Source organism: Hoplias malabaricus, chromosome 6 (genome assembly GCF_029633855.1).
Source record: "Hoplias malabaricus isolate fHopMal1 chromosome 6, fHopMal1.hap1, whole genome shotgun sequence".
Lineage (NCBI taxonomy): Eukaryota > Metazoa > Chordata > Actinopteri > Characiformes > Erythrinidae > Hoplias > Hoplias malabaricus.
Genome location: NC_089805.1, coordinates 6,809,895 through 6,824,324, shown reverse-complemented (window position 1 = coordinate 6,824,324; position 14,430 = coordinate 6,809,895). Strand labels below are relative to the sequence as shown.

At 44.9% G+C, this 14,430-nt stretch overlaps 1 protein-coding gene across 1 annotated transcript in view; it reads right to left on the bottom strand.

The window, feature by feature from the left end:
* Positions 1 to 747: 747 nt before the first annotated feature.
* Positions 748 to 14,430, bottom strand: part of LOC136699306 (protein TANC2-like) — a 23,418-nt gene continuing 9,735 nt past the window's right edge. Inside the window, exons 14-19 of the mRNA XM_066673913.1 lie at positions 12,928 to 13,103; positions 12,477 to 12,609; positions 8,152 to 8,243; positions 7,837 to 7,983; positions 5,872 to 5,972; positions 748 to 5,251 (exon numbers count right to left, since the gene is read on the bottom strand). Coding sequence (XP_066530010.1) covers positions 3,307 to 5,251; positions 5,872 to 5,972; positions 7,837 to 7,983; positions 8,152 to 8,243; positions 12,477 to 12,609; positions 12,928 to 13,103 — 2,594 coding nt within the window. The 3' untranslated portion in view covers positions 748 to 3,306. The remainder of the gene's footprint in view (positions 5,252 to 5,871; positions 5,973 to 7,836; positions 7,984 to 8,151; positions 8,244 to 12,476; positions 12,610 to 12,927; positions 13,104 to 14,430) is intronic.

Here is a 14,430-nt window from a genome sequence, read left to right as displayed (position 1 = left end):
GGTCAGGTGTGACATGGATCATTGTAAAGAATTTCACCATATCGTTCATTGGAATTGTTCACATTTGTTGTGATAGGAATAATATAAATGTCTCTACAATGAACCAGTTCAGGGCGGCACGGTAGACGCAGTCACACAGGTCCAGGGGCCTGGAGGTTGTGGGTTCGATTCCCGCTCCGGGTGACTGTCTGTGAGGAGTGTGGCGTGTTCGCCCTGTGTTTGCGTGGGTTTCTTCCGGGTGACTGTCTGTGAGGAGTGTGGCGTGTTCGCCCTGTGTTTGCGTGGGTTTCTTCCGGGTGACTGTCTGTGAGGAGTGTGGCGTGTTCGCCCTGTGTTTGCGTGGGTTTCTTCCGGGTGACTGTCTGTGAGGAGTGTGGTGTGTTCTCCCTGTGTCTGCGTGGGTTTCCTCCGGGTGCTCTGGTTTCCTCACACAGTCCAAAAACACACGTTGGTAGGTGGATTGGTGACTCAAAAAGTGTCTGCAGGTGTGAGTGAATGTGTGTGTGTCTGTGTTGCCCTGTGAAGGACTGGCGCCCCCTCCAGGGTGTATTCCCACCTTGCACCCAATGATTCCAGGTAGGCTCTGCACCCACCACGACCCTGAACTGGATAAGCGCTTACAGACAATGAATGAATGAACCAGTTCACATAAAGATTGATTTGTACTCCTCAATAAATGAATTATACAAATATTTAGAAAAATCAGTAGAATTCCCCTTTAACCCAAATGGTTGTGCAATACCCAGTTGTTTCCAATAGAGTTTAAACACAACCCTGAAAAAAACAAGACACACACACACAGCCAAACAGGATTTCAGCGCGAGGTTCTTTGTACTGGTAATCGTTTTTAAATTAGTACATTATTTTCCTCATACATACAGTTGATTGTACAGTTTACAATCATTAACAGGATTAAAAATGCATTCATGTTGGCTTCGCTGTCCATAAAACTCCGCTCGGATCATTTACAGTGAATTCTGCTGTTAGTAAGCACAAGAGAAAACAATCAAAATCAAAAGAAACAATAGAAAAATGAAAACAAAAACATCGGTTTGTTATTTCTGACAAAAAAAGTGGGAATAGGAAAAAGGTTTCTCCGCGCTATGTATTGATAAACCACTCACACACACTCATACATCCATGTATGAACCAGCAGAGAGCATGCACTCTAATTAAGCACAGTATTTACAGTCATTTACATGTCAGCCATACAAAAAGAAACAAGTCTTCAAAAAGCCATGTCTTCTACAGTGAGCAGGATTCAACCACAGAAAAGTCCCGTCCTTTTTCCACAGCAGTTGACAGTAATTGGCAAATTCAGAGGAAGGTAAATTCCATGAGTTCTAGTTGGATGGGTTCCTAAATGCCCAGTCAGTGCAGACCTGGGCAAACGGTGATGGTACTGGACAGCGTTTGGCTAATGGTCAGAGCCACTGTGAATCAAAATGGTGGAAATCTGTAATAAATATTCACCTGTTTTTTCTCAGAAGAGTTAGTGAACCCTTTAGAAATAAGATACTGAGGCGATTAAAAGGGACAGAGTCGATAAGTAGTGGCGTCTTACTAAAACTCCTATGAGCATTCGAAAGTTGTAAAATAATGAGTGAAAACAATGATATTTATTTCAAGAACCTTCTGAGATGAGAAACACTGAGCAGGAAGGCTGTGTCCAGAGGGAAGGTCAATGTCCTGAATGTTATGACCTCCTTGAAGAAGAGGTCCAATGAATTCCAAAGTCACAGCATGTGTTTCCAAGTTTACATTTTTGTCAAAGCTCAAAACCCTTTTCGAATAAAAAAATGCCCTTCAAACAATAAAAAATAAAAAAAACCTTCACATTACTGACTCATCAGGAGCGAGAAGCACACTGAAAAACCACAACAGGAGGATCAAAAGCAAAATAAAATATGTATATCCTTTTTGTACAAACATAAGTTAAAATGATAAATATTACTGCTTTTTTTTTCCTTTTTTTTTTCTTCCTTTAGCTATGTACAAGTTTGATAGGGACAAGCTTTTACAGCCGTATCTACAGAAGAGGCCATGCGGAGTGACCTCAAGGATGGACTTGTTTGAAGCAAATGATTGGACAGCACAGTGGATAACACCTCGACTCCGACTGAAATGACTCCCTCAAAGTGGTTGACGACTCGCTCTCATTACTCAGTTTTCTCTGTACAGAGCACTAGGGGGCGCTATTTAGAGCAAGAAATGTGTTATACGAGTTACACAAAGGCCCTCCGAATCCTCATCCCATTACTCACACTTGCAGCCTTGCAGGTACGATGCTCACCATTGCCCAGGACGTGTCTGGACATGTTTACTGAGCTGTTGTTGTCAGAGTGGGTCAGGGTCAGGTTACAGAATCAAAAACGTGGCACCTGTGGACACAGAGTGTAGTGAGTACATAGTGTGTAAATGATTTAGTGGACGACACTGGGGAGTCATTTCTTACTGAGCCTTGGTGTGATCCAGAGTATACACCAGCATTCAGCGAGAGATGTGTGTTGAGACTCTTCCCCACCGCTGGGATCAGGGCATTTGACTGGGGAACTGATATCATTTGATACGACTCCTGATACAGAATCAAACCTTCCAGTTCTTACAATCATGTTTTCATCACTGTACACTCGAGCACACACTCAGTTTTGTGATGTTTACCATTCGTGTCCGTCAAAGATGAGTGTTCTGATAAAATGTCAGTAATGTAAAAGGTATTTGTGTTTGTCATATCTATATTATTGGGACCGGTGGTGGTATCTGTGTCCAGCAGTTGCAGTCGGCCAGTCGAACGGAGGCACCTGAGGTCCGGTATGTCCCAGTCCCTTGCTGTGTGTTCAGGGCATATATGTTCACAGCACTGGCATTATTTACCTCCCTTTGAACATTTAAACGTCCATATATTCAGCTTCAGGATATGGTTACACTGCAGAAAGTGTGTGTAGGGACAATGCTGGGCCTTGTACGTGTGCCTGTAGCCCTCCTGGAGGTTGAGGCGTTTGTGTAATTTAAGTGAGTTCCAAGATCGTAATCCAGTACAAACCTGCAAAATGTGTAGTGTTTACAGTCTGGAAAAACTGGCTGCTTCTTCAGCAACATCTGTTCTGTTCTAATTTGCTTCACACCGATGTTTACATCTGGGGAATGACATCAATCTGTGGGTATTTTGGAGAGCTGTTTCCCCGACCCCAACGATTACATTACACTACACCACCCCCTCTGCTTTAACCAGTCCAGCTCTGAGGGAGTTCATACGTGAGCTTCCGCACTCATGTCCTATTACACTAACACGCAGTCCCCATGTCCTCACACATTTGACTCGACAAAGGGCCTCTTTGGTTTGATGGGGGAGGTGGGACCCTGCCGCTCAGCCCGACCCACCTGCCGGTACTCGCTGTCCTGATAAGCCTGGGCCACCGGCAGTGTCCGGGCCACTTTAACGTCGGGGTAAGTGGGTGCCTGGCTGACCCGTCCCATGTTGTCCGCCCTGTCCCGAGCCGTGTAGTAGTCATCCTCGGCCAGATGCCCGTTGTGGGCGTTGTTGGTGCGGTTGTAGTAAGCAATGTGGCCGAGCGAGGTGGGCTGCTGCCCATAGCCTGTGTTGCCGGGTGAAGTGGCGGGGCTGCTGACCACCGTGTCCAGGGATGAGACCGCCCAAGCACGGGTGGAGGAGGAGGGAGCCAGGGATGAAGGCTGCTGCAGGTACTGCTGAGTCCGTGCCGTCTTGTCTATGATGCCCATAAAGGGAGTGGACCGTGATCGCACACTTTCGCCCGGATAAGTCCCGCCCCCTCCCATACTGGGCGGGGAAACGGGTGACGGCGCATCACAGTATCCGGCCTCGTAGGCCAGTTTCAGTGGAATCTCCATTTGTTGTACGGATGCTGAAGGCCTGAAGCCAGGGCCTAGATTAGCAGCGGATCCCACGGCCATGCCCAGGCTGCTACTGGAGGGGGAGAAGCGCAAGCCCACGCTTTGAGAGTGGATGAGTGGGCGTGGAGTTGGCAGGTGCGGTCTGGGTTCTGCACTCGTGGCACTAACCGGTCGTCTCAGGGCATGAGGGTTTTCAGGTGACGCCAGTTGCGCCTGCCTCTCCATTTCATGGGGCGATATGGGGTAATAGGCTGCGGACTGGCTGCGACTGATCTGGTGAGTCTGGCCATAGCGCAGGCCTGAAGCACTGGGCCTGTATGCAGATGTTGGCCTTTGTGGAAGTTCTTCTTCCATGGCACTTGGATCCATGCTGAGTGCCCTTGGATACAGCGCCCCCTGCAGTGGGGAAGAATAGACCTCAGCAAGCTCGTCCATGTCTCCAGGGCAGCGTGCGCTCATAGAATGAGCCATTTGGCTGTAAGCACTGCTGCCCAGCACCGCACTGGAGTGGACCGATGAGCTTGGCTGGTTGGTGCGGATGATCTGGGCCTTGGCCGGTTGCAGCCACTGACCCTGCGGCTGCTGCTGCGGAGGGAGCTGCACGGCCTGGAAGGAGCGCTGGCTGCTAATTTTGGAGAGGGGTGATTTGGGACGTCCAGAAAGCTGCTGGTCCTGCTGGAAGCGGCTTGAGCAGGCAGCCGAAGCAGACTGGGGCCTGTACAAACCCATGTTTTCAGAGGTGGAGGTGGGGCTGGAGCGGTACTGCGGCCCACCGCGCCGCAAAGGGGACGGAGGAGGGCTAAAGTGGTAGGAAGAGGAAGAGGAGGAGGAAGAGGCTTGATGAGCTGGGGAAGTATGAGGCGGGCTCGGGCGGTAATGAGAGCTTTGGTGGGTCGGTGAGAGGGAAGGCGAGGTGGACTGATAGCCCTGGCGAGTAGGGGAGGACATAGAGAGTGGGGTGGGGCGTAAGTCAAAGGCTTGACCCATGGAGGAGCCTCCACTGAGGTAAGGAGAGTCCTGGTGGCTGGGGGACGGAGGCATGATGTTTTGAATCATGGGTATGGCTGAGGGACTGGAGCGAGGCTCAGCAGTGACTCCTAGTGGCAGACCGTCCATGTCCCGCTCCAGATAATCCTCATCCTCTTCGAACAGGTCCTGAACGGGCTCCATGTCCGAGAGGCGGGGCTCCAGAGGGGGAGGTGGGGCCATCGGAGGGTCTCTTTCATGGTGAGGCGGAGAAGGGGGCGGATCCAGCTCCTGTTGCTCAACGACTTGGCGACACTCTTCCTCCACACGCTGCAGCAGGCGCTGGATCTCACGGTTGTTGGGGCAGAGGCGTATGGCTTCACTCAGGTCCTCCAGGGCTGCGTGGAATTGCCTACACAAGGAAAGAGAGAGCGAACAATCATGTCATACATCTGTATGCAATATATTTTAAAAACCCCAGGTCAAATGACATATTTAACTGAAAAAATACAGGGCACTTGTTAGTGTTGTGTTTTCTATTCAATGGAAGGCTCTTTTTAAGAAAAGCATATTACAGTATTTAAGATTAATCAAAAATCTGATGTGCATGTGATTTACACATGATACAGTGTGTCCCAGGGGATCAATACGAACAAATCAATAAGACATTTGTTCTTAGGACACTTGTATAAAAATGATTACGTAGTGAGTGCATTTTCAAACCCACAGACGAAGCACTTAATCCTCTCAACAGGACAGCGCCCAAACGAAACGAGCACCAGGGAGTAGCTTCTAATCAAAATAACGTCTCTCATAAAAATAAAAGAACCAGATGTGGACGATGTGGGTAAGAAAAAAAGAACAGAAAACATGTGGATGTATGGGAATGAGCCTAAGGTTCCTCATCCGTACTGTAACCTCCGCAGAGGTGCAGATGCAGGTCTTTGTTTGGTTTTTAACCCCTTTAACAAGAGCATTATACAATGTTAGTTCTAGGCCCCCGCTGCCCTGCCTGTTGGTTGCTATGGTTACCTGCTGCTGCGCTTGGCGCGGGCTCGTGCGTAATAGGCCTCATAGGATTTGGGTTTCAACTCTAGAGCCCTGGAGGCAAACTCCTCCGCCATGCCAAAGTCCTGCAAGCAACAACAGGGCCAACAGTCATACACAGAGCCATACATGGAGGAAAATGGAGACACTCTCTCATGTTCACACACACACACACACACACATATCTGATCTCTGTAACAGCTTCTTGACAGCTAGTGTCTTATCTTCTATCTACAAGTGAAGTCTGTGAATCAATCAATTAATAAATAAATGATCAAATATTAAAATAAATGCAGTTGGATTGCCATATTTTCATTTTATACTCTCTTACACACACACACACACACACACCCCTCATGATCTGGCCAAGGCCTCTGAGTACATGTTAACAACAATACATTAGACAGACACATTTTAAACACAGAAATGTGCAAATAAGACGAGGTTAACACACAAATATGGAAATGTCACACTCATATAAAAGACACACACACACACTTACACACCAATATGCTCTACGGGGACAGCTGGACAACGTCAGAATTCTTAAACACTACTAATTAATGAAATAAGCTCAGTACAGACTAGGTTTGTTTATGCAGATCTGAAAAACCCAAACGTAAAAAGGAGATGAGAAGGATGGAAAATGATGGTGTACTTCAGATGTTTCCAAATACTTTGGAGTGCTTTGTAAATGCTGTACTGAAATAAAATGTAATGAAAGGTATGATACAAGGGATGGCTCGGGTTTTAAGAGCTACAACAGTGTAACAGTACAAATAATATAAGCAAAACAATGATAAACATCTTTTTGTAATCAGTTCTAAGCTCTATTTCCTTCATCGGAACTCTTAAAACCTCACCTGCAGTGAGAAAGGTGGTGGTAAATCAGTAGGATTTATTATTCATTCATTCATGCATTATCTGTAAGCACTTATCCAGTTCAGGGTCGCGGTGGGTCCAGAGCCTACCTGGAATCACTGGGCGCAAGGTGGGAACACACCCTGGAGGGGGCGCCAGTCCTTCACAGGGCAACACACACTCACACATTCACACCTACGGACACTTTTGAGTTGCCAATCCACCTACCAACGTGTGTTTTTGGACTGTGGGAGGAAACCAGAGCTAGGATTTCTTAGATAATGCAAGTAGAGGAAAGGTGTTGACTTTGTATGTTGTTTGTATGCTGTTTTCCAGCTTCGCATAGTGCTTTAACATTTCTTAACATCTATTTATTGTAACTCAGGAATGATACAATATATTACTAAATACGATTAACCAAAACTTATAATAAACTATATGTTACGGGGGATTGTGACAGACCCAAGTGCAAAACTTTGTGTGTGTGTGTGTGAAACCTGTAGCTGGTTTAGGGAGGAAGGGAAGTGCTTTGTGAATTTTTTATTATTTTTTTCCAATGTTATCTTTCCCTTATCACCTATTTTATTTTAACCCTTTATCTTTCTGTATAGAGTTTTCTCTGTTTCATACTTATTTTCTGAATAAACTTCTCTTTTCGCTGTACACACAATTACCGTTCCCTCCTAGAAAAGGCGAGACAGTGGCTTGTGTTTGAGCCTGGCCTTATATACCGCCCTGCACAGCTGAAGCTGGTTGGTGCTGATTGTTGCTGAGGGTTCTGGGAACTCTGGGAACCTCCAGCTTTGTCCCTGCACCAGTCAGGCCCCCTGCTGGTGGCTGGCTGCATCGACCGGACTCTTACACTATTAATTCTATAATATTTTCTTTCTTATGGCCTATACAATGTGCACACAGTGACAGAGACCCCAGCATTTCACAAGCATATCCATAAAAGCAAAGAAGACAAAGCTGAAGAGTGGGGTGGGGGGAAGAGAGAGAGAGAGAGAGAGAGAGAGAGAGACAGGGAGAGACAGTAAGAGGGGTGAGAGTGAGAGAGAGTGATAGACAGAGAATAAGATGGTGACTAACGTTCATTTTCCGGCGGCAGCGGGACAGGTTGAGCAGCAGGGAGACTTTAAGTTCTCTGAAGGTTTTGAGGTCCTCAGTAAATCCCTCGCGTGGAAACTTCTTCAGAGCGTACTGATAACGCTGAGCTGCCTCCTTCACCTTCCCCTTCTGTTAATATTCAGGCAAAATATAGTTTTGGAGTTTGTCAAATACTGCTAATGTTTATTATCTGAACAGTTACAGAAGCACACAGTTAAACAACGCTTGATTGTTGATGGAAATGACTGCCCAGCACACATTAAATCCTGCGCTCCTGTCACTTGAAGAGGAACTGACCTTGTAGAATCCATCTCCTTCCTCTATCAGTTTGCTCAGGAGGACGATCATGATGTCCGGCTTGGAGGTGGCCATTGCCCACGTCGCTGGACCTGTGCCCAACAGGACGTGTGGTCAGAAACACAACAAACAAAAGCAGTCCACCCACAAGTCCCTTACACCGTGGGAACAAGGAAAACTACACAAACCCCCAACAAACATGTCAGCCCTTATTGGGGGCTATTTTTGATAATTGCCCTTGTATCTGAAGACACCCATGGGCTTATTAAACTCAAGGCTGATAGCTCCAGTGTGGCACAGTTTGTGTTTTTCTTTTATTAACACACCTGATTGAACTTGAAGTGCTTGAAGTGGTTGGTAAGGGTGGCCGATATTGGGAAAACAATAAGAAATCACAATACTTTTTTTTCCCGATATTTTTTCCTGATACATGATATTTTGTTTTCTGGAAAATAATTTATAAATTAGAAGAAAAAGATTACATAACAATGAACAATGAATATTTTTCAAAATCTCACTCGAACTTAATGAAAATATTAATACGGTCACGTTTTTCCCACCTCTAGCAGCAGCTAAGTTTAATCAGGTCGTTAAACTTTACATAAATTAAAAGCACATGGACACTAAAGGACCAGCAAAAGAAACAAACTATTTTAGGCACTTAGTAAGAGGAAGGTAGTCAGTGCTTCAAAGAGAAAAGCCATTGGAACATGCGTTTCAAACATAAACGCTAAAATTGTCATCAGGAAAGTAAGACAGCTGTATAAACCTCTATAATACAATGTCTGCAGGTCACTGACGAAATAAATACACTGAGGCTACAGCCTCCTCTGATATTACTGATCACAGCCAACATACAGCAGTTACACATCTTCAGCAGTGCCTTGGTAAGAGTTCCAGGAGTCAGTAAAGACAGAGAAAAAAGTAACCTGGAGTTTATAGAGAGTTCAGGATTTGATATGGGGTTCACTAAATCTCCATATTAGGACAGCAGCTGGTTTAACTGCAAGCAGACAGTGGGGAGTCTATGAGTCTATGGACACAGTCACTATCCCCAACTCCAACTGTAAAGGATTCATCAAGATACAGTTGCTGACAGAACAAAAACCTTTCCATTTCTGTAAATTATTTTTTTTGAGAAGCTGTGTCCTGTCACTGTGTGAAAATGTAATGAACAATAGACCAACAGAAGGAGTCCAAAAAAGTGCTCCCAAAATGAACATCCAAATTTAAGAATGATTTCCCTTTCCTGGACTGATACTATCTGGGAGATACAGGGTTTTGTTATGACAACCACAATATAGTTTGCTTCTTTGGTTTTGCACTGGAGCTACAAATTTAATGTAGCCAACCGATAAAAAAACAGATAAACTGCAGATAAAATGGCCTGAGTAGTGACTTTAGCCATTGGGACACACTGGTTATGACGGTTTGAACCATGTTTACGATAGTCATCTGGGGCTAAGTGCTTAAAAAACATTTCTGGGCTGGGCAGGATGTCCCATCACTTCCTTGGTTACTTCAGTCCAATGCTAACCAACCAATGCTAACCAGGTTCCTATTTGCTACATAATGGGCAGTTAGCATTCACCTCTTGAGTTGAGCTGTTTAAACCTATTAAAATAAATTTTATCTACATATTTACAATATTTACTACCCTTCCCTAACAACTGAGTGTTAGTGACCATGGTAAAAGTAGGAAGGATACTGGGTACAAGCGGTCAACATTCTGCATTTTGACAAAATTCAGGATTCAAGTCTGCTATCATAGTTTTTGCTATGCGCCTTATTTCAGAGCGTTTGTGTAGATTAAGGTGTGCCATAAAGTGTCTGACAACATAAGTGAAGAGATACCTAACAATTTCTCAGAAATATAAAGCAAGTGTAGTACCTCTTAGCGCTTTGCTAATTGGCGATGTACAAAATTCCATTACTCATTAGCTTCATTAGCCTTGTAACTCAGTTGAAAAAGATAAAGAAGCAAATTTCAGACATCAAACGTGTCTTGTCTCATTAACTGTATGAGGTAAGCAGGAAAACCAGCAGCATCATGCACATCCAGTGGTTTGCTTTCCAGACATGCACCCATGCAGATATGAGGGCTAATGGAGAAGGAAAAGACAGTGGGCTCCATTTATCTGGCATAAATGGGATCTAACATCATGCCATACATGTGTTGTTATTATTAACACAGTGGTTTTCATTTCGATCCAAGAGCTTTTACAAAGGCACCAAACAAAAGGAGAGCACAGCAAGCAGACAGAGAGAAAATGGAGGAGTGGAGCTAAAGATGTCTGAAGTGGGCACACGCCAAAACACACTCACACACACAAACACGCGCACACACACACACACACACACAAACGCGCGCGCGCACACACACACACACACACACACAGGTGAGGGGGTTACCTCGAGCCCTGCTGGGGAGAGTCTGACATCCTGCTTACGGAGAAGGGGGGAGGAGTGAGGGATCAGGCAGACAGAGATAGATAGATAGAGAGAGAGAGAGAGAGAGAGAGAGAGCAAGAAAGAGAGAGAGAGAGTAACAAAGAGAGATACAGAGGAGTGCAGTGAATGAAGGGTTTTTGGGTTGGAGCCCCACATCAGCCCAGAGAGAGAGAGAGAGAGAGAGAAGGAAAAACAAACAAAAAATAGGCAAGGGTGAGAAAACAGAATAATGTATGAGATAGAGAAAGAGAAAAAGAAAAAGGAGGGAGAGAGTGAGGAGTGAGAAAATAAAGTGAAACAGGGAAGAAAGAGAGAGACAGAGAGAGGGATGAAGTGAGGGATGTATTAGAAGAGTGAGATGAGAGAGGAAGAGCTGTGAGCAGCAGAGGCACAGAATCAGGCAGCAAGGTTAGCATTAGCGTTAGCATTAGCAGCAGCTCTCATACACCAGTCACTCTTGGTGTAGGCGTGAGGTGGGAGCAGTGGTTACACACTGCTGAACACAGGAAACAACAAATTCTACTTCTACTGTTAGTCCATTTAATAACAGCTCAATTCAACTGACAAAATAAACAACTACTCAACAGTGTAATTTGTAATGACATTTCTTTGAGGCATTTGTTTTGAACTAAACATGAATTGACCCCACACTCTGCAATGAATGCCTACAGTGGCAGGTCAGAGCTTATAATACCGATGTGGTAGTAGCACATGCTTTGGTTGAAGGTTAGTATAAAAGCAAACATATACCAGAAGAGAAGTTTTTTAGGTTTGCCCCCTTTGTTCACAACAATGGATGTTTTCTGAGTATTTTAACGCCATTTTTTTGTGGACACTACACAAGTTTTAAAGTAGTAACTTTACTGGAATGACAGATTTCCTGATTAATTCTTGCAGATCTTTATAATGTTAAGATACTCATCACACTAAAATAGAAGAGACCATACGTTATATAACTTTTATTTTGTTGCTAAATTAACCCAAACTTACCCCAAATCACATACACTATATGTACGTATGTATTTTGGAGTGTGTCTGTGGGAATTTCTGGTTCTTCATCCCAAAGAGCATATGTGAATTCAGAGACATGGATGCAGCTGCTTGGCCATGAAAATTGATGCACACAATTTTGTTCTAAAATTAATGCAGGAAGAGGTCTACAGTTATTTAGTCTGCAAGAACGTTAGCAAGTTTTACACACTGTGCGCCTCAGCACTAGGAGACTCCTCTCTGTAACTTTACATGGTCTGCCACTTTGTGGCTGAATAGCTGTGGTTCCTAAATGCTTCCATTTTTTCAGTGAAACATGGAATATCAAGTAATTTCACAAACTATCTAGTTGTCATGGTGGCATCCTGTTACAGTGCCATGCTTGAGTTCAGTGAGCTGTTTAGGAGGCCTGTCCTAATACCTTTGTCCATATAGCGTACTTTACCATGTACCCAAAGAAGGAAACAAGGAAGTACAAACACCTGCTCCTGTCATGTTTTATGCCACTATTAGCTTTGAAACAAAAAAGAAATACACTGAAAACATCAGCAAGAATTTGGAGGCAAGTTGTAGCTTAAATTGTGCAACTGTAGAGGTCCAGTGCACATTTAAACACTTTTGCGTTTACAGACTCTAAATCTTCATTGGCTATTGACTGGACTCATTCAGCCTTGATTCACTGAGCAGTAATCGCTACTAGAACTAGATTACATACAGATATATTTCCCCACCAACCATCAATTCCAGCTGCTGCAAAATCTGTTAAACTAAACCCAAACGGCACAGACTCTGCCAGACTCAGGGCAAAAATTATGTAGTGTATCTCCAGCCGATCAGGTCATTTAGAGATTCACTCTGTCTCCACATGTCCACTTTTCTCTCACCTATCTTAGCTCCCTTTTTCAGCAGTGCCACCACTACTGATGTGTTTCTGCAGCCCACTGCTCGGTCCAGAGGCCGCATCCCGCTGTAGTCCACATGCTCAATCATTGCACCATGATCCACCAAATACTGCACCTGAACAAACAGCACACAAAGTTTTACACTCAGTTTTATGCTAATTTCATTCCGAATATTGAATATTGAGATTTTTATGTTTATTTTTTTTCAAGTCTAACATTGTTTACCCTACAAACATTTGCAGATTTATCCTGGATTACAATAATTTGCTAATCATCTTAATAATAGGGTATCCCCCGCAAAATCCAGATCTAGAATTATAGTCATTTTAGATTTTAGCAACTAATTTACGACACAATTTAAAACATAACATTTTAAGGATACTTGTTTATTGTACCACATAAATGGCCATGCGGTGATTACAAAACTTCTCACCACTTCTGAGTCTCCGTAGAAAGCAGCGAGGTCCAGTGGGGTGCGTCCACTCTTGTCTGCATGAGCGGTAGCTGCACCTCTCTCCACCAGAGCACGAACCAATGGGAGGTGTCCTTTCAGACATGCCCAGCTTAGAGCGGTAAGACCCTCTTTGTCCATTAAAGCCAACGAGGCACCTGCAGGCAGAGGCGCAGTTATCCGAGAGAAGCAATTACAGCTATGAATTTTATTTTTCCCTAATGTACGTTTATTATTTCTGGTTATGTGTTATGTTATGAATGAAGTAATTAACTTTTATTTGCACAGATTCCAACTACTAATCATTAAAATTAAACTGTCTCTTGTCTGAAGCTTCTCCGTATTGTACCTCTCAGAATTGTTGGAATGGTAATGCAGAAATTTCAGACTGAAACCAAGATTATAAAAAATTAACTTCAGCTGTTTCTTTTCACGGTGCCGCAGCAGGTCGTGTCGCAGTCACACAGCTCCAGGGGCCTGGAGGTTGTGGGCTTGACTCCTACTACGGGTGACTGTCTGTGAGGAGTGTGGTGTGTTCTCCCTGTGTCTGCGTGGGTTTCCTTCGGGTGACTGTCTGTGAGGAGTGTGGTGTGTTCTCCCCGTGTCTGCGTGGGTTTCCTCCAGGTGACTGTCTGTGAGGAGTGTGGTGTGTTCTCCCTGTGTCTGCGTGGGTTTCCTCCAGGTGACTATCTGTGAGGAGTGTGGTGTGTTTTCCCTGTGTCCGCCTGGGTTTTCTCTGGGTGACTGTCTGTGAGGAATTTGGTGTGTTCTCCCTGTGTCTGCGTGGGTTTCCTCCGGGTGACTGTCTGTGAGGAGTGTGGTGTGTTCTCCCTGTGTCTGCGTGGGTTTCCTCCAGGTGACTGTCTGTGAGGAGTGTGGTGTGTTCTCCCTGTGTCTGCGTGGGTTTCCTCCAGGTGACTGTCTGTGAGGAGTGTGGTGTGTTTTCCCTGTGTCCGCCTGGGTTTTCTCTGGGTGACTGTCTGTGAGGAATTTGGTGTGTTCTCCCTGTGTCTGCGTGGGTTTCCTCCGGGTGACTGTCTGTGAGGAGTGTGGTGTGTTCTCCCTGTGTCTGCATGGGTTTCCTCCGGGTGACTGTCTGTGAGGAGTGTGGGTTTCCTCCGGGTGCTCCGGTTTTCTCCCACAGTCAAAAAACACGTTTGTAGGTGGATTGGCGACTCAAAAGTGTCCGTAGGTATGAGTGAGTGTGTGTGTTGCCCTGTCAAGGTGTGTTCCCAGCCTTGCGCCCAATGATTCCAGGTAGGCTCTGGACCCACCCGACCCTCAACTAGATAAACGCTTACAGATAATGAATGAATGAATGAATTTATTTGAAGAAAAGGCTGCAATGATCCGTTTGCTTCCTCACATCCAGGAACAGCACAACATTTGATTGTTTTCCCATACCTTACTTTCTAAAACTACTACAGACTGCAGCAACATCCATCTATGTCCCTTAGATGGGAAAGAGTGGTTTTCAACCATGAG